Source organism: Schistocerca nitens, chromosome 5, assembly GCF_023898315.1.
Source record: "Schistocerca nitens isolate TAMUIC-IGC-003100 chromosome 5, iqSchNite1.1, whole genome shotgun sequence".
Taxonomy (NCBI): Eukaryota; Metazoa; Arthropoda; class Insecta; order Orthoptera; family Acrididae; genus Schistocerca; species Schistocerca nitens.
In genome coordinates, this window is record NC_064618.1 from 834987136 (window position 1) to 835012924 (window position 25789).

General features: G+C 48.3%; 1 protein-coding gene across 3 annotated transcripts in view; it reads right to left on the bottom strand.

The window, feature by feature from the left end:
- The window catches only part of LOC126259963 (band 7 protein AGAP004871), a 570890-nt gene that overhangs the window by 334909 nt on the left and 210192 nt on the right, over positions 1-25789 (bottom strand). The window contains exon 1 of one of the 3 annotated variants that reach the window (XM_049957077.1): positions 5602-5721. The exons of the other annotated variants lie outside the window; for them this stretch is intronic. Coding sequence (XP_049813034.1) covers positions 5602-5713 — 112 coding nt within the window. The 5' untranslated portion in view covers positions 5714-5721. Of the gene's footprint in view, positions 1-5601; positions 5722-25789 lie in introns of those variants that run through there. 3 annotated transcript variants of the gene reach the window in all.

The following is a 25789-nucleotide window of genomic DNA, read 5'->3' on the forward strand; positions in this document are numbered from 1 at the left end:
AACTGCCTTAGACGACACTGCGAACACCTCGTGGTTTATGCAAGATGGTGCCCGGCCGCATCGCACGGCCGACGTCTTTAATTTCCTGAATGAATATTTCGATGATCGTGTGATTGCTTTGGGCTATCCGAAACATACAGGAGGCGGCGTGGATTGGCCTCCCTACTCGCCAGACATGATCCCCTGTGACTTCTTTCTGTGGGGACACTTGAAAGACCAGGTGTACCGCCAGAATCCAGAAACAATTGAACAGCTGAAGCAGTACATCTCATCTGCATGTGAAGCCATTCCGCCAGACACGTTGTCAAAGGTTTCGGGTAATTTCATTCAGAGACTACGCCAAATTATTGCTACGCATGATGGATATGTGGAAAATATCGTACTATAGAGTTTCCCAGACCGCAGCGCCATCTGTTGTTGAAAATTGTAACTACTGTAATTTCGAAAGTTTGTCTGCCTGAAAATGTACTGTTGTCCCAAGCATATTGCAACAAACGGTGTATTTCTATCGCTGCTCGTTTAGTTTTTATTGCCGTTTCAAATATACCGGTCATTTTTGAAACACCCTGTATATATGTACATGAACTTTACTTTTGAAAACAACGTGAACAAAACTTCAAATTAACCGCTCTCTTATTTATATTGTTATATTACCATCGTTTCGAATATTAGTAAAACCATATTACGTTTATTGCAGCTAAAGCTAATATGTATATCAGAATTAATTTATTTCATTAATAGAAGACTTGCATATTTATAACATAGTGCAGGATTTATTCTATGGTAGGTTATTTATGTTGAAATCAGTGCGCATAGGATGTAAAGAGAGGGTGGTATGGGGGAGTTGCCTGACTGATTAGCTGTTCTGGACTAATAAGTCTTTGAAGTTCAGAAGAAAAAATTTGTTTCTAAGTCACGTCTGTTCACTGAGTAGGTAGACCGATGCTGTATTCGTTTTGCTAAAGATATCACTTCCTTAAAGCAGATCAAGTTCCATGCCTTTGTCGGCAAGTTGAAGTATTTGGAGGTTCTCTTCTGAGCTGTTTGTAGAATGAATGTGTGCGCTAGAAGTATGGCGAAGATTTAGTTGTTCAGGTTGTTGAGACGGACTGCATCCAAAAGCTCTTTAAATCTTGTTGTGATGCTTCTACCAGTTTGTGCAATGTAGAAGCTAGAAGATGAGTTGCAAATGAGTTTCTATACATCTAATTTTTGATACTGTTGCGTAGTGGTTTTGGTTCTATGAATAACGTTGTTCTGTATTTTGTTGTTGGTGATGTTGTACGTCTAGAAAAGGTTGACAATTTTGTTTGAAGTCATCCCTAGGAACGTTAGGCTTACAAACATGGTATTCCTGTTTGTGGGTAGTTCATCATCGATTGGTTGGTTTAATTTTGTTGTATGGATTAGTTCATCTATTATAGCAGGATGGTAATCCCAAAAGTAAGGTCTCCTACTTTCTTATAAGTACATAGACCTATTTATTTCTACAGTGGTTTAGATCAGTTTAAAGCTTGAACATTTAGCTACAGGGTGTTTCAAAAATGACCGGTATATTTGAAACGGCAATAAAAACTAAACGAGCAGCGATAGAAATACACCGTTTGTTGCAATATGCTTGGGACAACAGTACATTTTCAGGCGGACAAACTTTCGAAATTACAGTAGTTACAATTTTCAACAACAGATGGCGCTGCAAGTGATGTGAAAGATATAGACGACAACGCAGTCTGTGGGTGCGCCATTCTGTACGTCGTCTTTCTGCTGTAAGCGTGTGCTGTTCACAACGTGCAAGTGTGCTGTAGACAACATGGTTTATTCCTTAGAACAGAGGATTTTTCTGGTGTTGGAATTCCACCGCCTAGAACACAGTGTTGTTGCAACAAGACGAAGTTTTCAACGGAGGTTTAATGTAACCAAAGGACCGAAAAGCGATACAATAAAGGATCTGTTTGAAAAATTTCAACGGACTGGGAACGTGACGGATGAACGTGCTGGAAAGGTAGGGCGACCGCGTACGGCAACCACAGAGGGCAACGAGCAGCTAGTGCAGCAGGTGATCCAACAGCGGCCTCAGGTATCCGTTCGCCGTGTTGCAGCTGCGGTCCAAATGACGCCAACGTCCACGTATCGTCTCATGCGCCAGAGTTTACACCTCTATCCATACAAAATTCAAACGCGGCAACCCCTCAGCGCCGCTACCATTGCTGCACGATAGACATTCGCTAACGATATAGTGCACAGGATTGATGACGGCGATATGCATGTGGGCAGCATTTGGTTTACTGACGAAGCTTATTTTTACCTGGACGGCTTCGTCAATAAACAGAACTGGCGCATATGGGGAACCGAAAAGCCCCATGTTGCAGTCCCATCGTCCCTGCATCCTCAAAAAGTACTGGTCTGGGCCGCCATTTCTTCCAAACGAATCATTGGCCCATTTTTCAGATCCGAAACGATTACTGCATCACGCTATCTGGACATTCTTCGTGAATTTGTGGCGGTACAAACTGCCTTAGACGACACTGCGAACACCTCGTGGTTTATGCAAGATGGTGCCCGGCCACATCCCACGGCCGACGTCTTTAATTTCCTGAATGAATATTTCGATGATCGTGTGATTGCTTTGGGCTATCCGAAACATACAGGAGGCGGCGTGGATTGGCCTCCCTATTCGCCAGACATGAACCCCTGTGACTTCTTTCTGTGGGGACACTTGAAAGACCAGGTGTACCGCCAGAATCCAGAAACAATTGAACAGCTGAAGCAGTACATCTCATCTGCATGTGAAGCCATTCCGCCAGACACGTTGTCAAAGGTTTCGGGTAATGTCATTCAGAGACTACGCCATATTATTGCTACGCGTGGTGGATATGTAGAAAATATCGTACTATAGAGTTTCCCAGACCGCAGCGCCATCTGTTGTTGAAAATTGTAACTAATGTAATTTCGAAAGTTTGTCCGCCTGAAAATGTACTGTTGTCCCAAGCATATTGCAACAAACGGTGTATTTCTATCGCTGCTCGTTTATTTTTTATTGCCGTTTCAAATATACTGGTCATTTTTGAAACACCCTGTATTTTTCGACATAATCACCATTTCTGTCGCTGCATTTTTGTAGACGCTGTGGCAGTTTTTGTATGCCGCTGTCATAGCAGCTCGCCGCCATGCTGTTGAGAAAGTTATGAAACTCTTCTTTCACCTCGTCGTAATAGAGGGCTACAGTCGTGATGTGTGAGATGTGAATCATTCCGACGGATTTAGATCTCCTTATGGGTGGGGACAAAACTGCAAAAAGTTTTTGTAGATTTTCGGTGTATGGGAAAACTCCACTTTTGAAGTTTAGGACAAATGTTGCTCAGGGGACTGATGGATAAGACGAATGCAGAAACTACCAGTCCCAGTGCTACAACGGTAGTTCTGACAGACAGCAATACAGGCAAGAAAACGAAGAAATTAGTCAGAAACGACGGAAGATAAGGAAATACGGGTGTTCATTTGGTCACTTTTGCAAGAAACAGGGGGAGATGTATGGAGGAAGAGGAAGAGTCAGTCTACGCCAAACTCAAAATCTTTATTTTGTGGAGTATTTCTGTGCTGCAATGAAAATAAAAATATTTTTGCTGAATTCCATGTAGTAAGTGCGTAATTACCCTCCAAATGTTGACTGATTTGTAGTAACCCAAGCACATTCTAACACATTTCAGTTCGTTATTAGGGGAAATTGCTGTGCTGAGAGGCGTTGGTGTGCAAGCAACTGGAGGACCACACACATCTCAAAAGTACCACCCTTGCAAAATGGTAAAAAAGTTCAGACACCTGAAAAGAATTCACTATTGTTCTCTTACTATTTGTGAGACGGAAAGCGAAAAGTTACCTCTTACTAAAGAAATAAAATTTTTAGTACAAGCAGAAACGTTCGATAATGTCTGAAATATCCGTTTTCGTTTATTGTGTGTGTGTGTGTGTGTGTGTTTGCGTGTATTATGATAATTTACATCATTCTGTACACGTTCGCATCGATTTGAAAGTTGTTTGAATCCAACAGGAGTCAACAACAGCACTGAAAGCCATTGATGTCAGTCCTCTGAAAACGGACTTGGCGTAATGGGGAAATAACATCGGCCCGACAAGAGTCTCCTAGTTGTCTATGTAATGCTTGGCGAAACAGCACCTCCCTAAATTTCAGAGGCGTTTTAAGGAGATCAGAGTAGCTTTCTATAAAAGAAGAAAAATTTGTGACTATAATGATGCCAAACAAGACGCGTCTCCACTTTTTATATATTTGCAGTTGGCCATAAGACAGAATAAAAACACCAATATTGTGCCTCTCCTCCCAACCAAAAATATAAATAAAAAAATTAAAAAAAGCAGTATTTACTAATTTGTCTCATTTTGTGGCCAATTCACTTGGTTTCAAAGTTAAATACATTATAATGTGCTGTAGGTCTATAGGGATTTACCACATAGTGCGTCATGTTAACTTAAAAACCTTTGTCCGATCTGACGAACGTCATTTTAAGGGTAATATGTTTGTAAAATTTGTTTCTTAAATATGTCAAATTAAACAATTGTGATAAAGCGAAACTTAAAAACGCCTTATCTCAAAATAGGTCATCACATATATTCAGCCTGTCATAAATCATTCAAATTTAGAGCCAGAGTTGGCTTTTTTTTCAATTTTTCAAACTCTAATCCTAAACGTAAAAATTACAATAATTCAGTATCAAAAATGTTCGAGAAGAGGTCCCTTTCCGCTTTCCGTCTCACATGTAATGCTATGACCCGTAAAAACTCTGGAAAACTGATGTGTTTTTAACAGTTCAGCCAATAAACGGAATCGTCACCTTAGTGAGCGCGAGTAATGAGTGGATAGGCAAATATCTATTAGGTACATTACGTATGTAGATTGTGGACAGTTGGTAATGTGGGTGCCGCGCGGGATTAGCCGTGCGGTCAAAGGCGCTGCAGTCATGGACTGTGCGGCTGGTCTCGGCGGAGGTTGGAGACCTCCCTCGGGCATGGGTGTGAGTGTTTGTCCTTAGAATACTTTAGGTTAAGTAGCGTGTAAGTTTAGGGACTGATGACGTTGTAAGTCCCATAAGATTCCACACACATGTGAACTTTTTTTTTTTTTTTTTTTTTTTGGGAATGTGGCTCTCTCGGGGAGCGTGCAAGGGGATAAGTCCCTGCAGTCGCGCTATTCACCTGTGTCCTCGGCGGCTCAGATGGACAGAACGTCTACCATGTAAGCAGGAGATCTCGGGTTCGAGTCCCGGTCGGGACACACATTTTCAGCTGTCCCCGTCGAGGTATATCAACAACACCTGTCGGCAGCTGAGGGTTTCAATTAATTATCATTTAATAAAGGGTGAAGCCCCGTTACTAGTTACCGCTTATCTCCAAGCAAAAGTGCCCACGCATACGGTATGGAATGCAATGCAGCCGAGAGCGTGGAGAGAGAGAGGACTAGGACTCGGCAGTGCGTGTTGCGGCGCGCTTAGTACGCGGCGCGTCCGCTGCGGCGCTGACGGGCAGATTAGCTGCCGCGTCCCCCTGCCGGGGGTTAGCGCTACCAGGCGGGCGCGGCGACTCACCCACCGTTGCTGTACATAACGGAGAAGCTTTCGGCGCGCGGCGGCAGCGGCGGCGACGGCGGCTCCGGCGCCGCCTCCATCTTGCCGAAGACGTCGTTGGTGCCGATGCGCGGCATGGCGACTGCTGGCCGCCGCCGGCGGGCCTGCTCTGCAGCGGTCGGCGGCCGCGCGAATGGGGCGAGCGCGCAGGCCCGCGCAGCCGCCCGCCAGTCGATATGCAGCCGGCGCGCCGCTGCTCGCCCCTGCACTGTGCGGGCGAGCACGCACTGTCGCCGCGGCGAGTGCGAGTCCACGAGCGAACTCCGTAGAGCTGCCGATCACCTCGATTGTGCTACGCCCTGCCGTGCCTATACGAATGCGGCCTCTCCCTCCTCACCTACACACAAGCCATGTCCTACGCCAAGGTAGCTTAAAGACAGGGAGCTACCGAGGGAGCTGCCAAGGGTGCAGGCACAGAGAGTGGCCTCAAAATTTTATACATAAAACAAAAGTAGAGAAACAGTTAAAGACGTAACCAGGAGAGATACATAAGTTCTGCTGCCTATTGTTTTCCCACCTTCTCTCTACGAGAAGAAGCTTTTCTGTCGGCCCGCGACCGTAAAATCATACAGCTGTCACGATGCTATGTCGTCCACAAACCATCTACCGGGTGATAAAAAAGTCATTATAAATTTCAAAATTAACAAACCACGGAATAATGTAGATAGGTAAAAATTGACACACATGCTTGGAATGACATGGGGTTTTATTAGAACAAAAAAAAAAAATCAAAGTTCACAAAATGTCCGACATATGGCGTTGGACAGAAAAAGATTAGTGACTACGCATGAAAATCGTGTATAAAAGGAGATGTAACGAGAGAGAGAATCCAGGCATCATCATAGGCCGCACCACTCGCTCCTTTTGTCTCCATGATTTCTACCTCACCCTTTATGGTCGTCCCATCCAGCTCACCCCCACTCTGAAATACCTTGGCCTCACCCTCGACTGACACCTCTGAAACTCCTGTCTGGCTGGACATGAGGATTGCATCCTTCTACCATCCTCCACACCTGGAAATCCCTCATCCATCCTATCCTCTGTTATGCCAGTGTTGCCTGGATCTCCGCCCCCACCCGCTTTTACGAGGCCCTCCAAAACCTCGAACGCCATGCGCTCCGCCTTGCCTTCCGTATCCGCCTTCCTTCCCCCACGTGGCTCCTGTGTGACCTGATCCCCTTCCCCCTGTTCCTCCAACATCTCCGCATCCTTTACATTGTCCGCAGGCTTGATCGCCCCCCCCCCACACCCTCTGGTTTCCTCCTTCCTCTCCACCCCCCACCCGCTGCCGCGCCTCTATCGATGCATCCCTACCTCTCTCCACCTGCACATCCTCCATCTCCTTCATCAGGGCAATTTCCAGCGCCTCCCCCTCCTGGATGATGAACTTCGCCGTGACATCTACCCTTCCTTCCAACTATAACCTGGCCTTGTTCCCCCCCCCCCCCCCTGGGCCCCCTTTTTCCTCTTCCCTGCTTCTCCCAGAGCGGATTTTCCTCCTTCCCCCCCCCCCCTCTCTGAGACCCTGCACCCCTTCCTTGACTCTTTCCTTCCCACATCCCTCCCTCCCTGGCCCTCTTAAGCCTGCCCCCCCCACCCATCTCCCCCCTCTCTTCCCCTCCCTCCCTTCTTCCGGTCTCCCTCATCTCCTTGCACCTGGCGTATCCTCCGTTTTGATCACCATCATTGTGCCACGTCAGTGTTGTGTTTAGTGCTGTTTCTCCTGTGCGTCAAGAGGTGTGATTTTAATTGTGTACTGCCTTGAGGTTCGCTGTCAGTCTTTGTTATGTACTACGCCATCCGTCAATACTTTTATGCTCCGATCATACTGTGCCTTGTGTTCTTTTAATTGTCGCAGTATGTGGTTTTTTTGTGTGCGCTACTTTTTTACAGTTTTTATCTCCATTTTACAGTCGCCCCTTTGTTTTTGTCTATTGCCTCCCACGATGTTCCCCCTTTTTTTATATCTATGTTCACCATATTTTCTCCTTTGTATATTTTTAACTGTCTTCTATTGTTTGTTCTATGTCTTTCGGCTGAAGAGCAGCGCATATGCTGCTGCCAGCCCGCCATGATGTGGAATTGAAATACAGTAAAGAAAAAAAAGAAAGAGGGAGAATCAGATGCGCCAGCAGTCGCAGAATGTTGACGTTACTTGAAAGGGCGCTTTTAGTGAAGCTGTATTATCGGAATGGAAAATGCGCTAGTTCAGCGTTACGATCCTATCGCCATAGGAAGGAGAGTCGAATGGGTAAAGGTCAGTTGACAAATGCAGCTGTGGCGAGAATGATTTCGAAGTTCGAAGCCACGGGTTGTTTAGACCATAGAGCCCGTAGTGGCCGACCGAGCACAACGCGTAACTCTGGTGAGACAGTTCAGGAAGAAATGGAGACTGTAGCGGGTTCGTCTATGCACGGGGAAGTCAGCGCTCGTGCAGTCGCACGTCGCACCGGCATTCGATATACTACTGTTTGGTTGGCACTTAGGCGTACCCTCCGATGCTATCCGTACAAAATCTATCGGCATCATGAACTGTTACCTGGCGATTTAGTAAAGTGGAGGGTTTTTGCAGTGTGGGCGTTTCAAAAGATGGCGGAAGATGACGATTGGTTGAGTAACGTGTTGTGGACCGACGAAGCTCATTTCGCGCTCCGAGGGTCTATCAACGCGCACAACTGCAGACTCTGGGCTACCGAAAATCCTAGAAATGTCGTGGAAACTCCATTGCACGACGAGAAAGTCAAGGTATGGGTTGGATTTACAACATCTACCGTTATCGGGCCTTTTTTCTTCGAGGAAATGCGTGATTCTGGTTTTGTAAGTGCTACCGTTACGGGTGAGAGGTACGCCGATATGTTACAGAATCGCATCATCCCCAGCCTGGCTGATAAACACCTGCTGGAACGTACGATGTTTATGCACGATGGCGCTCCACCCCATATTGCTAGACGCGTGAGAGATCTCTTGCGCACGTCGTTTGGTGATGATCGTGTGCTCAGCCGCCACTTTCGTCATGCTTGGCCTCCCAGGTCCCCAGACCTCAGTCCGTGCGATTAGTGGCTTTGGGGTTACCTGAAGTCGCAAGTGTATCGCGATCGACCAACGTCTCTCTCTCTGAAAGACAACACGCGCCGCCAATGCCTCCCCATAACTCCGGATATGCTCTACAGTGCTGTTCACTACATTATTCCTCGACTACAGCTATTGTTGAGGAATGATGGTGGACATATTGAACATTTCCTGTAAAGAACATCATCTTTGCTTTGTCTTACTTTGTTATGCCAATTATTGCTATTCTGATCAGATGAAGCGCCATCTGTCGGATATTTTTTGAACTTTTGTATTTTTTTGGTTCTAATAAAACCCCATGTCATTCCAAGCATGTGTGTCAATTTGTACATCTCTATCTACATTATTCCGTGGTTTATTCAGTTTTCAAATTTATACTGACTTTTTGATCATCCAGTACATTGAAGACCCTAAAAACTGGTACACCTGCCTATTATCGTGTAGGGTCGCCGCGAGCACGAAGAAGTGTCGCAACACGACGTGGCATGGACTTCAAGAGTGTCTGAAGTAGTGCTGGAAGGAACTGACGCCATGAATCGGGTGCAAATCTCTTCTTAACAGCACGTTGCAAATCATCCCACATATGCTCAATAATGTTCAGGTCTGGGAGTTTGTTGCCCAGCGGAAGTGTTTACAGTCAGAAGACTGTTCATGGAGCCACTCTGTACGAATTCTGGACGTGAGGGATGTCGCACTCTCCTACTGGAATTGCCCAAATCGGCCGGGATGCATAATCGACATGAATGAATGAAGGTGATCAGACAGGATGCTTACATACGTTTCACCTGTCAGAGTCGTATCTAGATCTATCGGGGATCCCGTACCGCTGGCCGCTGTGGCCGAGCGGTTCTAGGCGCTTCAGTGCGGAACCGCGCTGCTGCTACGGTCGCAGGTTCGAATCCTGCTTTGGGCATGCATGTGTGTGTGTTGTCCTTAGGTTAGTTAGGTTTAAGTAGTTCTAAGTCTAGGGGACTAATGACCTCAGATGTTAAGTCCCATAGTGCTCAGATCCATTTGAACCATTTGGTCCTGTATCACTACAACTGCACACGTCCCACACCATTACAAAACCTCCACCAGCTTGAACAGTCTCCTGCTGATATGCAGGGTCGTTGGATTCATGAGGTTGTCTCAATACCCGTACACGCCCATCCGCTCGATACAATTTGAAACGAGACTCGTCTGACCAAGGAACATGTTTCCAGTCATCAGCAGTCCAGTGTCGGTGTTGGAGGGCCCAGGCGAGGCGTAAACCTTTGTGTCGTGCAGTCATCAAGGGTACACGAGTGGGCCTTCCGCTCCGAAAGTCCATATCGAAGACTTTTCGTTGAATGGTTCGCACGCTGACACTTGTTGATGGCCCAGCATTGAAATCTGCGCAGTTTGGGGAACGGTTGCACTTCCGTCACGTTGAACGACTGTCTTCAGTTGTTGTTGGCCCCTTTCTTGCAGGACTTCCGGAAGCAGCGATGTCGGAGATTTTATGTTTTACCGGATTTCCGATATTCACGGTACACTCGTGAAATGCTCGTACGGAAAAAATCCCTACTTCAGCGCTACCTCGGAGATGTTGTGTCCCATCGCTCTTGCGCCGACTATAACACCACGTTCAATCTCACTTAAGTCTTGACAGCCCGCCATTGTAGCAGCAGCAACCGATCTAACAACTGCGCCAGTACTGACTCCTATATAGCCGATGCCGAATGCATCACCGTATTCTGCCTATATACATATCTCTGTATATGAATACGAATGCTTATAGCAGTTTCTTTCACGCTTCACTGCATATTACTAAACGGCTAGATCAGTCGCCTGTTGCAAGTTGTCATACCGAACGGCTTCCACGGAGAATTTTTACCGATTTCTGCTGCCTGAGGGCTATCAACAATTTATGAGAAGCAAATAAACTTCATTTTTTACAATACATCACACTAAAGCCGATGTACAGTAGCTGCCATAAACAATAAGATTTTTAACTTGCAATTTTTGAGAAATTTTGTAGTCTGTAATTTATTTGCTAAGATGTTACTTTAATATTTGGAAATTTGTGGTAAGTGCTATGGGACCAAACTCCTGAGGTCATCGGTCCGTAAGTTATACACTACTTAACTAACTTAGACTAACTTACGCTAAGGACGACACACACACCCATGCCCGAGAGAGGACTCGAACCTCCGACGGAGGAGCAGCTTGAACCGTGACAAGGCGCCAAAGACCGCTGGGCTATCCCGCGCGGCTTACTTTAATATCAATGGAGTGCATTTAACCAACATTTGTCAATGATGCTTCATTTTTGTAAATCATACTTACAAGACTGAAAATATGCGAAATGAGTGTAGAAAAATTGCAGAAAGGTAGTTTTACAGGAGGGGGTGGGTATAGGGGTCCACAACACAAGGAGTTCTAACAGGGGCGCAGAATCACGTCGGTACTGTTCTGCTTTAAGTAACCCCCTCTCTCCTCAAGCTGCTCGTCCTCCACGACGAATGTTTATAGACAGAGCTGATAAAAGTCATGGGATAGTGGTATGCTTGTATAAAGATGGCAGTACTAGCGCGTACTAAAGGTATAAAAGGCAATGCATTGACGGAGCTGTCTTCTGTACTCAGGTAATTCATGTGACGAGGTTTACGACCTGATTATGACCGCACGACGGGAATTCACAGACTTGGAACACGGAATGGAAGCTAGATCTACACTCCTGGAAATTGAAATAAGAACACCGTGAATTCATTGTCCCAGGAAGGGGAAACTTTATTGATACATTCCTGGGGTCAGATACATCACATGATCACACTGACAGAACCACAGGCACACAGACACAGGCAACAGAGCATGCACAATGTCGGCACTAGTACAGTGTATATCCACCTTTCGCAGCAATGCAGGCTGCTATTCTCCCATGGAGACGATCGTAGAGATGCTGGATGTAGTCCTGTGGAACGGCTTGCCATGCCATTTCCACCTGGCGCCTCAGTTGGACCAGCGCTCGTGCTGGACGTGCAGACCGCGTGAGACGACGCTTCATCCAGTCCCAAACATGCTCAATGGGGGACAGATCCGGAGATCTTGCTGGCCAGGGTAGTTGACTTACACCTTCTCGAGCACGTTGGGTGGCACGGGATACATGCGGACGTGCATTGTCCTGTTGGAACAGCAAGTTCCCTTGCCGGTCTAGGAATGGTAGAACGATGGGTTCGATGACGGTTTGGATGTACCGTGCACTATTCAGTGTCCCCTCGACGATCACCAGTGGTGTACGGCCAGTGTAGGAGATCGCTCCCCACACCATGATGCCGGGTGTTGGCCCTGTGTGCCTCGGTCGTATGCAGTCCAGATTGTGGCGCTCACCTGCACGGCGCCAAACACGCATACGACCATCATTGGCACCAAGGCAGAAGCGACTCTCATCGCTGAAGACGACACGTCTCCATTCCTCCCTCCATTCACGCCTGTCGCGACACCGCTGGAGGCGGGCTGCACGATGTTGGGGCGTGAGCGGAAGACGGCCTAACGGTGTGCGGGACCGTAGCCCAGCTTCATGGAGACGGTTGCGAATGGTCCTCGCCGATACCCCAGGAGCAACAGTGTCCCTAATTTGCTGGGAAGTGGCGGTGCGGTCCCCTACGGCACTGCGTAGGATCCTACGGTCTTGGCGTGCATCCGTGCGTCGCTGCGGTCCGGTCCCAGGTCGACGGGCACGTGCACCTTCCGCCGACCACTGGCGACAACATCGATGTACTGTGGAGACCTCACGCCTCACGTGTTGAGCAATTCGGCGGTACGTCCACCCGGCCTCCCGCAAGCCCACTATACGCCCTCGCTCAAAGTCCGTCAACTGCACATACGGTTCACGTCCACGCTGTCGCGGCATGCTACCAGTGTTAAAGACTGCGATGGAGCTCCGTATGCCACGGCAAACTGGCTGACACCGACGGCGGCGGTGCACAAATGCTGCGCAGCTAGCGCCATTCGACGGCCAATACCGCGGTTCCTGGTGTGTCCCCTGTGCCGTGCGTGTGATCATTGCTTGTACAGCCCTCTCGCAGTGTCCCGAGCAAGTATGGTGGGTCTGACACACCGGTGTCAATGTGTTCTTTTTTCCATTTCCAGGAGTGTAGACACATGGTACACTCCATTTCAGAAATCGTTGGAAAACACAATATTCCCAGATCTACAGTGTCAGAAGTGAGCCGGGAGTACCACATTTCAGGCACTACCACAGACAACGCAGTGGCCAAAGGCTTTCACTTAACGACCGAGAGCCGGCCCCTGTGGCTGAGCGGTTCTAGGCGCTTCAGTCGCGAACCGCGCTGCTGCTGCTGCTGCGGTCGCAGTTTCGAATCCTGCCTCGGGCATGGATGTGTGTGATGTCCCTAGGATGGTTAAGTTTAAGAAGTTCTGAGTCTAGGAGACTGACGACTTCAGATGTTAAGTCCCACAGTGCTTAGAGCCATTTGAAGAATTTTTTTTTTAACGACCGAGAGCAGCGGCATTTGCGTACAGTTGTCAGTGCTAACAGAGAAGCAACACTGCGAAATAACCACAGTAGACAATGTGCGATGTACGACCAACATATCCTTTAGGACAGTGCGGTGAAGTTTGTCGTAAATGGCCGCCTATAGCAGCAGATGACCGACTCGAGTGCCTTTGCTAACAGAACAACATCGCCTGCATCACCTCTCCTCGGTTCGTGACGTTATCGCTTGCACCCTAGACGACTCGGGAACTGTGTCAGATGAGTTCCGATTCCAGTTGGTAAGAACTGATGGTAGAGCTCGAATGTGGCGCGGATACCACAAAGCCATGGACACAGGTTGTCAACAAGGCCCTGTGCAAGCTTGTGGTGGCTCAATAATCGCGTGGGCTGTGTTTACATGGGATGGACTGCGTCCTCCGGCCCAACGGAACCGATCACGGACTGGAAATTGTTGTGTTTGGCTACTTGGAGACCATTTTCAGCTGCCGGCCGCCATGGCCGTGCGGTTCTAGGCGCTTCAGTCTGGAACCGCGTGATCGCTACGATCGCAGGCTCGAATCCTGCCTGAGGCATGGATGTGTGTGAGGTCCTTAGGTTAGTTAGGTTTAAGTAGTTCTAACAAGGGAACCTCCCCATCGCACCCCCCTCAGATTTAGTTATGAATTGACACAGTGGATAGGCCTTGACAAACTGAACACAGATCAATCGAGAAAACAGGAAGAAGTTGTGTGGAACTGTGAAAAAATAAACAAAATATACAAACTGAGTAGTCCAAGTGTAACATATCCAACATCTAGGACTATATAACACGAAGACCGGCGTGATCCCGTGGTTAGAGTGAGCAACTGCGAAAAGAGAGGTCCTTGGTTCGAGTCCTCCCTCGAGCAAAATGTTACTTACTTTATTTTCGCAAAGTTACGATCTGACCGTTCATTCATTGACGTCTCTGTTCACTGTAATAAGTTTAGTGTCTGTGTTTTGCGACCGCACCACAAAACCGTGCGATTAGTAGACGAAAGGACGTGCCTCTCCAATAGGAACCGAAAACATTTGATCGCAAATTCATAGGTCAACCGATTCCTCCACAGGAAAACACGCCTGAAATATTCTATACGATACTGGTGACGGCATGTTCGTCACATGACAGGAATATGTTGTCGATCCACCTAACTTGCACACTTGGCGAATGGGTAAATAGATTCTTCTACCTTGCCCGATTTAGGTTTTCTTGTGGATGTGATAATCACTCCCAAAAAAGTGATGACAACATTGAGTTTGTCGCATAAACGGCAACAAATGAATGCAACAGTTTCACAGTCGCACAGTTTTCTCTGTGCTCTGTCAAAACAAACGTTTTTAACGTTTTCAAGTTTGTCCGTGTGTAGACCGTCAAATCGTGCATGTGTCCAAGCAAATCTGAACATGTCCTGGAATTTTGGAGAGCAAAGTTGATCATGTCTGAGTGCATGAACTTTGATAATTGTCTGAAAATAAAAAATTAAAATTTTTCACTCGATGGAGGGTTGAACCAGGGACCTTCCTTTCCGTAGTTGCTCACGGTAACCACGGGACCACGGTGCTCCTCAGTTAACACGTACCTATACGTGACATATCTTGCACACGGACTACTCAGTTTGTATATTTTGCTTATTTTTTTCATAGTTCCATACAACTTCTTCCTGTTTTCTCGATTGATCTGTGTTCAGTTTTACATGGCCTATCCCTGTGCCAACTTTTAACTAAATCTGTGGGGGGTGCGATGGGGAGGTTCCCTTGTAAGTTCTAGGGGGCAGATGACCTCAGATGTTAACTCCCATAGTGCTCAGAACCATTTGAACCATAGTCAAGTCTATATGGCCCAACAGTCACCCTCTTCAGACTCTGGCGTTGCTAACCATGGTACAGGTACTGATGCCAAGTCGAATGCGGTGGACTCGGTGCTCTCCAACGGTCGAGCTTCCTGGAGGGCGTAATTCAGCTGTTACCGCCTTCAAGACTGGGGGCGGGATCTCTGATTTCCATCTGGGGACGTGCAGCCGCTTGTCCACCGTGGCCTGTACGGGCAAATTTCTTGCCGCCCGTCTCTTCTCTAAGCAGACCCTGCTACTGGGAGCTGCCACACGTGCACGGGGTCACTGGCTTTATCGTGTCCGCACTGGCTGCCCTAGCCCAGGGCTGCGACAGGGCCGCCGAGTGGCGCTTTTGATGCGGAGCTCTTCTCCTGCCCCAACAGCTGCCTCGTCATTCCATAGTGTCTGCAGACCTCCGAGTGCAGACTGCAGCGCCTTCCTCAACTGGACGTACGCTGTTTATGTGCCGTTGGTGCTGGCATCCTGAGGCAACGACACGACAAACATATTTTGAGCAATAAATGATTGGTTTTCCAGTGCTATCTCTGTGACGTTTGATCGCGCGTATAATAGGCACCCACTCACCACCGAACTGTAACCCACCCTTCAACCTGACCACGATCTCCCTCGACCACTATTCACCACAGTGGCTTATCAACTTTTTTTTTATTCCACAAAAACAGTAACAAAAATGGCTACAATGAAATGACATAAATAAGGTGACAGATAATTGCAGTCATAAATTACAGCATTCAAAGAACGAGGAATCATATTCAGTCTTTAGCAGTAGCACACATTTAGCACCTTTACTGTCACCTTCAACTGGTGGCAGTTCAGCACGCACATTTTCTTCTTCTGCAGCCTGAGGTCCCTCATCATCGTTTCACAGACCCAAATTAATCATTCAGTAAATCCTTGATGGGTGTTCCTTCCAGGGTAAATTACGTGGACAGAAGAGCAGACCCGAACAGCGACATCGCAAAGTCCTTCACTGCCTTGTTATTTTTGTCAGTTTCAGCCTTCTAAACGCATCCTTAGGGAGTTCAAGATCTTCCTTTATATCAGACATCAGATGTTTGTCGCCATATTCTTGTATCTGCTGTACTACTGATTTATTTTTCATGTGTGACTTGCAGGTGAGGTTAGGGTCGGGACCTCGGGCATGGGTGTGTGTGATGTCCTTAGGTTAGTTAGGTTTAAGTAGTTCTAAGTTCTAGGGTACTTATGACCTAAGATGTTGAGTCCCATAGTGCTGAGAGCCATTTGAACCATTTTTGTTAGGGTCGGGAACGTGACCCAATTCATCCCCTCTCTACGAGGAATCCAGTTTGTAACCTATATCCGTTCTGTTGAAGGCAGTTCGGAGCATGTTACCTTATTTCTTATTGTGATTCTGATACTTGTGTTTTCTCGAATTCATTTTCCATATACGTCTTGTGTTCAATATGTTCATCGCTCCCAATATTGTTAAAAACATAACTTGTATATTTGCCCATTAACCAAATCACTGCCTTATTTTTTGCCTGAGGGTAGTAACTTTCTTCTGATCTGAAGAAAATGTTAGTCGGTACTTTGTTTGCTGAAGTTCTTGTTATTTAAGCAATTTTCTCCCTGGTCCACCTGCAGTTGATAATGCGATATCCACATGTCTAACGATGAGGCACACTATCAACGAGGTTGCATTTGCTGCAGAGGTTAGTGTCACTTAAACCGATGGCAAAGAGACGCTCATTAGTGCTGATGATGTTATTGGCTACCTTGCACCACGCTGTTCTCACGTCAAACGAAAGAAGATCACTACTGATGTTTTTCCACACCACATTCCATGCTATTCCAGCGCATTTACATACTATGTTATTTTTCTTTTCATGCTTCCGTCTTTCAGTGAAAATCGCCGTTGCTGCAATATTTTGGGAAAGTTTTTTGCTGAGATAGTTTAGTTCAAGATAATACTCCCTAATGTGTTTTAGCTTAAAACTTATTTTTTGTATATTTATCGGCGGCTCTACACTTTCTGGCCTGACAGTGTCCTATAGTTTTGCTGTAATGCACCCTGGATCGTTACACATTATGCTCCATGTTCGTTTGACATACAGTGCCATCGCTTTAGACTTGATGTCGATTAGACCCATTCCTCCATTGCTTGGATCCAAAACTGCTGTCTTCACCGGCAGTCGAAACGATTCCCCTTTCCACAAGAACTGTGCTAAGGTGGACATCGACTTGGTCGTTATAGCAGGCATCTGGGTTGGCCTCACACAGCTGCAACATTTCCGCTAATGCCTCCTGTTCGTCGGACATTTTGAACGGGATTCTGCCGAACCCAGTGGAAAGCGACCACTGAATGTAGGAAATGTCATGCGATCCATGTATACAGGTTGGTCAAAAATGTAAAGGCAAGTAGATGGGACTTAAATATGCAGATTTCCTGTAGGAATGTGTGTGAGTCAACGACACATTACAGTGCTGGAGTGTGCAGCAGTGTGAATCACAAGAATCTGAGAGGGCATGTAAAGAAAAAGGACATCAGAAATTTATAAATAATTTACAAGAGGTGCTCGAAAGAGTGGCCACCGATCGTGATGCACGATTCACAGCAACGGCGCATGTATTGGTGTGCATTAGAAAAGGCATCAGGCATGTCCACCATATGTCCAGCAGCAACAGACACGTGGGCAACTACACTCCTGGAAATTGAAATAAGAACACCGTGAATTCATTGTCCCAGGAAGGGGAAACTTTATTGACACATTCCTGGGGTCAGATACATCACATGATCACACTGACAGAACCACAGGCACATAGACACAGGCAACAGAGCATGCACAATGTCGGCACTAGTACAGTGTATAATACCGAGCGAGGTGGCGCAGTGGTTAGCACACTGGACTCGCATTCGGGAGGACGACGGTTCAATCCCGTCTCCGGCCATTCTGATTTAGGTTTTCCGTGATTTCCCTAAATCGTTTCAGGCAAATGCCGGGATGGTTCCTTTGAAAGGGCACGGCCGATTTCCTTCCCAATCCTTCCCTAACCCGAGCCTGCGCTCCGTCTCTAATGACCTCGTTGTCGACGGGACGTTAAACACTAACCACCACCACCACCACAGTGTATATCCACCTTTCGCAGCAATGCAGGCTGCTATTCTCCCATGGAGACGATCGTAGAGATGCTGGATGTAGTCCTGTGGAACGGCTTGCCATGCCATTTCCACCTGGCGCCTCAGTTGGACCAGCGTTCGTGCTGGACGTGCAGACCGCGTGAGACGACGCTTCATCCAGTCCCAAACATGCTCAATGGGGGACAGATCCGGAGATCTTGCTGGCCAGGGTAGTTGACTTACACCTTCTAGAGCACGTTGGCTGGCACGGGATACATGCGGACGTGCATTGTCCTGTTGTAACAGCAAGTTCCCTTGCCGGTCTAGGAATGGTAGAACGATGGGTTCAATGACGGTTTGGATGTACCGTGCACTATTCAGCGTCCCCTCGACGATCACCAGTGGTGTACAGCCAGTGTAGGAGATCGCTCCCCACACCATGATGCCGGGTGTTGGCCCTGTGTGCCTCGGTCGTATGCAGTCCTGATTGTGGCGCTCACCTACACGGCGCCAAACACGCATACGACCATCATTGGCACCAAGGCAGAAGCGACTCTCATCGCTGAAGACGACACGTCTCCATTCGTCCCTCCATTCACGCCTGTCGCGACACCACTGGAGGCGGGCTGCACGATGTTGGGGCGTGAGCGGAAGACGGCCTAACGGTGTGCGGGACCGTAGCCCAGCTTCATGGAGACGGTTGCGAATGGTCCTCGCCGATACCCCAGGAGCAACAGTGTCCCTAATGTGCTGGGAAGTGGCGGTGCGGTCCCCTACGGCACTGCGTAGGATCCTACGGTCTTGGCGTGCATCCGTGCGTCGCTGCGGTCCGGTCCCAGGTCGACGGGCACGTGCACCTTCCGCCGACCACTGGCGACAACATCGATGTACTGTGGAGACCTCACGCCCCACGTGTTGAGCAATTCGGCGGTACGTCCACCCGGCCTCCCGCATGGCCACTATACGCCCTCGCTCAAAGTCCGTCAACTGCACGTACGGTTCACGTCCACGCTGTCGCGGCATGCTACCAGTGTTAAAGACTGCGATGGAGCTCCGTATGCCACGGCAAACTGGCTGACACTGACGGCGGCGGTGCACAAATGCTGCGCAGCTAGCGCCATTCGACGGCCACCACCGCGGTTCCTTGTGTGTCCGCTGTGCCGTGCGTGTGATCATTGCTTGTACAGCCATCTCGCAGTGTCCGGAGCAAGTATGGTGGGTCTGACACACCGGTGTCAATGTGTTCTTTTTTCCATTTCCAGGAGTGTAGATCTTCTTCAGATGTGATGGGACTCTCGTACACCAGGCTTTTCATGTGACCCCGCAAGAAAGAATCCACGCAGATTAAATCGCGAGAACGCGGTAACCAGGAAACTGGATCGCCCCGTTCTATCCACTACTGGCCGTAGACAGCAACCAGGTAAAAATGAAATGATCGTATGGCATTGTTGGCTGGGAGGCCCCATTCGGGGCAGGTCGGCCGCCGTATTGCAAGTCCTTTTTAGATGACGCCACTTCGGCGACTTGCGAGTCAATGATGATGAAAATGGTGATGGACACACAACACCTAGTCCCCCGTCGGGAACCGAACGCGGGCCCCCTGCGTAGTAGGCGGTAACGCTACCGCTACGCTACGGAGGCGGATTGGAACCGGGTGATTCCTGACGATTCGACTGAAATGAGTTGGGGCTGCATCGTGCTGCAGCCGCATTCGTCTGCGAGCAGCTAGAGCAGGGCTTCACAACATAACGTGCTCGCGGAGCAAGCTGTGAGCAGCAAGGCGCGAGCACGGAGCAGCGCGAGCAAGCTACCCCCACTACTGGACCAGAGCGGAGAGTGGGGAGAGTCACGTGGGGCACACAACAGCTGCCGCCAGTCGATGTAAATCCGCGGCCACCTGCAGGGATATCACTCATGAATTATTACTGCGACAAATGAAACAATTAAAGGAGAATGTACACGTGCCACATAATTTTATTAGCTTAGTGTATGCCTCTGCCATCTGTAGATACTGAAACTATAGAATTCCACGACAATCCTATATTTTCAACACTTTCTTCAACACTACTTAAAATATCACCTCCGGTTCTAGTGTTCTTCATGGCTACTACATCGAGGAGCTCCTCCCTCACCTGAAGATCTCTATTAACACCTCTAATAAATATGGCAAGCTGCGCTGTTACAGTGATATCAACACTTTCGTCCAGAGCTAGAGAATACGCCATAAAATCTTTACAGATATTTGCAAGCTGGCTCTGGACGTCGTCTGCCATGTCCTGTATGCGACGCATAATGGTCATGTTAGATAATGGGACAATCCAAAACTGTTCAACTTGAGATGGACACAAATGTTCCGCTGCAACTACCAAACATTCCTTTATTAAATCGCCATCAGTTAAGGGGCGCAGGGATTTTGCTAAAAGCAAAGCAATTTTGTAACCCACTCTGAGAGCTGCCTCAGTTGATTTTCCTTCGTCGTCCAGATCTTCTTCGGATAACTTCCTTTTAAGCTTAATAACTTCCTGTGCACGATCTGGTCAATCACATTTTCCACGTCCGTAGTCTTTCGCGTGGTACGACATATAATGTCGCTGCAAATTAAATTTCGTAAAAGAATTCAGCGTTTTGTGACATACTAAACATTTTGCAACACCATCTTTTTCTGTAAACAGATACAATTCCCCCCCATGGGGGTTGAACTGCGAAAACATGGTTGGGGTTACACAACGGCGACTTCACATGATTGTTAACCAGGGAAGTGACTGTTAAGAGCTGATCGTAGTACTTTAAACGTTACACAGTCGGCGCGAATTCAATAGGCGAGCTGCGGCCCTATTCAAACGTGCGCGCGCATTTCCCCTCCCTCCCCTCCCTCCCTACTCCGCGACCTTGCAGCTGCTCACGAGCACGTGCCTGAGCAGACGCGAGTACTCGCGCTCAGAACCGGCCAGTTGTTAAGCCCTGAGCTAGAGGAATATCACTCACAAGATCAGATGGGGCCTCCTGAAGGAAGCTGTTGTATGTATGGCCAGTTAAACGAATAGTTAGAATGCGGACTCCTACTAAGTTATTGTGCAGAATGTCTTCCCAAACATTGATGGAAAACCTTTCTCAGTAGCCCTGTGCTATTGTGCCACGAGGATTATGATGAGCCCACAGGTGAGAATTATGGATGTTCAACGTAACAGACTGTGTAAAGGTAGCCTCATTAGTACATAAAACACCTCCAGGGAAGGTTTCATTAGCTGCAGTCTGCTGTACGTACGAGAAAAGTTGAGATGTGGAAGGTAATCGGTTCATTGGCTGTAGTATGCTGTAGATGCCAACGAGCAAAGTTGAGAGGTAGAAGATAATCGTCAGGGGTCACTCTCTGTAAATTATACGGATGCATTCCGTCTTCATATAAAGTCCTCAGAACACTTTGATGCCGGCCGGAGTGGCCGTGCGGTTCCAAGCGCTACAGTTTGGAGCCGAGCGACTGCTACGGTCGCAGGTTCGAATCCTGCCTCGGGCATGGATGTGTGTGATGTCCTTAGGTTAGTTAGGTTTAATTAGTTCTAAGTTCTAGGTGACTGATGACCTCAGAAGTTAAGTCGCATAGTGCTCAGAGCCATTTGAACCATTTTTGAACACTTTGATGGCTCACACCCAAGGCACGTCCTACAGCTCTCAAGCTTGTAGAAGAATTATCCTCAACTGTGTGTAGTGTTCTTTCTTCCACTGCAGAAGTTTTGCGGCATCTTCCAATGCCATTCCACGCCTGGAAGCATAAAACGATCCAATCGTGCGTACCTCCCTATGAAGACGCTCGAATATACGGTGACACGGCTGATTCCTTTACGAGAAACACACCGTGTACATGCTTTGTGTAGCTAATCCATTTCCTTGTGCAGCCCCGCACGTGAAATGCATGTCGGCCTGCTCCACATTGGTCGATGCATGCTGCTCGATATCCTTGCGAAAATTGATGAATAGAGCTAGCGAAGCGTTTTTATACGCCGCAGTCATCAGCGCTCTCACCAGCTTAAACAAACATTACCAGACACGCAGTCCCATGCAACATCTGCTTATTTCGGTCCCCTCTACCTGCCGTTACATTTTTGACATATACACTCCTGGAAATTGAAATAAGAACACCGTGAATTCATTGTCCCAGGAAGGGGAAACTTTATTGACACATTCCTGGGGTCAGATACATCACATGATCACACTGACAGAACCACAGGCACATAGACACAGGCAACAGAGCATGCACAATGTCGGCACTAGTACAGTGTATATCCACCTTTCGCAGCAATGCAGGCTGCTATTCTCCCATGGAGACGATCGTAGAGATGCTGGATGTAGTCCTGTGGAACGGCTTGCCATGCCATTTCCACCTGGCGCCTCAGTTGGACCAGCGTTCGTGCTGGACGTGCAGACCGCGTGAGACGACGCTTCATCCAGTCCCAAACATGCTCAATGGGGGACAGATCCGGAGATCTTGCTGGCCAGGGTAGTTGACTTACACCTTCTAGAGCACGTTGGGTGGCACGGGATACATGCGGACGTGCATTGTCCTGTTGGAATAGCAAGTTCCCTTGCCGGTCTAGGAATGGTAGAACGATGGGTTCGATGACGGTTTGGATGTACCGTGCACTATTCAGTGTCCCCTCGACGATCACCAGTGGTGTACGGCCAGTGTAGGAGATCGCTCCCCACACCATGATGCCGGGTGTTGGCCCTGTGTGCCTCGGTCGTATGCAGTCCTGATTGTGGCGCTCACCTGCACGGCGCCAAACACGCATACGACCATCATTGGCACCAAGGCAGAAGCGACTCTCATCGCTGAAGACGACACGTCTCCATTCGTCCCTCCATTCACGCCTGTCGCGACACCACTGGAGGCGGGCTGCACGATGTTGGGGCGTGAGCGGAAGACGGCCTAACGGTGTGCGGGACCGTAGCCCAGCTTCATGGAGACGGTTGCGAATGGTCCTCGCCGATACCCCAGGAGCAACAATGTCCCTAATTTGCTGGGAAGTGGCGGTGCGGTCCCCTACGGCACTGCGTAGGATCCTACGGTCTTGTCGTGCATCCGTGCGTCGCTGCGGTCCGGTCCCAGGTCGACGGGCACGTGCACCTTCCACCGACCACTGGCGACAACATCGATGTACTGTGGAGACCTCACGCCCCACGTGTTGAGCAATTCGGCGGTACGTCCACCCGGCCTCCCGCAAGCCCACTATACGCCCTCGCTCAAAGTCCGTCAACTGCACATACGGTTCACGTCCACGCTGTCGCGGCATGCTACCAGTGTTAAAGACTGCGATGGAGCTCCGTATGCCACGGCAAACTGGCTGACACTGACGGCGGCGGTGCACAAATGCTGCGCAGCTAGCGCCATTCGACGGCCAACACCGCGGGTCCTGGTCTGTCCGCTGTGCCGTGCGTGTGATCATTGCTTGTACAGCCCTCTCGCAGTGTCCGGAGCAAGTATGGTGGGTCTGACACACCGGTGTCAATGTGTTCTTTTTTCCATTTCCAGGAGTGTAGTTTAGGACCAACCTGTATACTGTTAACATCTACATGTTGCAAGCTGCGGTCGCAGGTTCGAATCCTGCCTCGGGCATGGATGTGTGTGTTGTCCTTAGGTTAGTTAGGTTTAAGTAGTTCTAAGTTCTAGGGGACTGATGACCACAGATGTTAAGTCCCATAGTGCTCAGAGCCATTTGAACCATCTACATGTTGCAAATTCTTTTGTAACTTTCTATTACCGTGCATTTTAACGTAGGCGGCATACATTGCTTCTATGTAGTTGCGACTTCATGCAAGAGTCAATTGTGGTCGTATTCTTTGGTATTCGGTTTATCCTCTGTAATGGCTGTTAACGCCATCATGCTTTTTCATCGGTACATTATCGATGCTTAGACAGTTTAGCACATGATACCAACGCTTTGACCCTTCTATTTATAGTGAGTTGCATGCTCACATTCGTGAACTTTGCTTTATATTTTATTGTAGGTGCAAGTACGTATTGCTCTTTTATGTATGAAACAATATTCATTAACATTTCTTACATTGTACTTCTTTGTCTCGCCATAGCTTTGCTCTGATCGTGATGTATCAAAACGCCTAACGGTGACCAAATTAACTTGAGACCAAGACGTTTACAAAATCATATCCTTACCGAATTTCACCTCGACATATCGCTGCGTAGATCAGTGTTATGTACCATTTCGTGCCTTAGGGAATTGTCCATGTTTGATTGTAGACAACTTGTTTTAATTTTCTCCTGCGACAAACGTCCACAGCCGGCCGCTGTGACCGAGTGATTCTAGGCGCTTCAGTCCGGAGCCGCGCTGCTGCTACGGTCGCAGGTTCGAATCCTGCCTCGGGCATCGATGTGTGTGATGCCCTTAGGTTAGCTAGGTTTAAGTAGTTCTAAGTTCTAGGGGGCTGATGACCTCAGAAGTTAAGTTCCATAGTGCTCAGAGCTATTTGAACCATTTTTTCACTCTCAAAATTGTCAATAGTTATAACAGTGCGGCATCTGCCCTGGCCACCGCACTCACCATATACCAGTACTACTGACGCTCTGGGTTCTGCTTTGGAGAGAAGGATAGGCACTTGGTGCAGGGAGTGGCAACTGACCCTTAACATAGACAAATGTAATGTACTGAGAATACATACAGGGTGTTTCAAAAATGACCGGTATATTTGAAACGGCAATACAAACTAAACGAGCAGCGATACAAATACACCGTTTGTTGCAATATGCTTGGGACAACAGTACATTTTCAGGCGGACAAACTTTCGAAATTACAGTAGTTACAATTGTCAACAACAGATGGCGCTGCGGTCTGGGAAACTCTATAGTACGATATTTTCCACATATCCAATAATATGGCGTAGTGTATTCCATACACAGGTGCACTCTCGGGGAAAATCGCCCGCATTCTGAAGAAATACCGGGTCGGAACTGTGTTTTGCCCTCCAAATAAAACTCGTGCACTGGTGAGGAGCGCCAAGGATGACCTCGGTTTGAGGAAGGCCGGCGTGTACCAGATTCCGTGTCAATGTGGCAAGTCGTATATTGGTCAGACGATGCGTACCGTCGAGGATCGATGCCGTGAACACCACTCGACTGATGTATCCGAGCAAGTCGGCGGTCGCTGAACATTGTTTGTCGGAAAATCACGCCATGGCGTATGACCGCACGAGGATTCTGGTACAGACGTCGAGATACTGGGACAGCGTTGTTAGAGTGGCCATCGAAATTCGCACCAATGACGACCTCATAAACCGCGACTGTGGCTATAATCTTAGGAAGGCATGGGAACCAGCTATTGGGTTAATCAAGAGTAAATCGAGCAAACGTATAGTTGTGACGACCACGGCGGACAGAGCCATCACACCGACGTCATCTCAGACGCCGTCGCAATCTGTTCCACCGCGTGACCGTGGCGCGGGGCGCGGACGGCGGAGGGAGCGCGCCGCGGGCGGAGGGTATTTAAATCGGCCGCCGCCGCGACCGAACCCAGTTCCCTCTGAGCAGCCACAGCGTACGGATCTCCGTGCCGGCACGTTCACTGGAGCTCAGTCCGTCAGTTCACCTGATGATGGCGACATGTATGATCGCCGAAATATTGTGCCCGTTGGACACTATAGACCG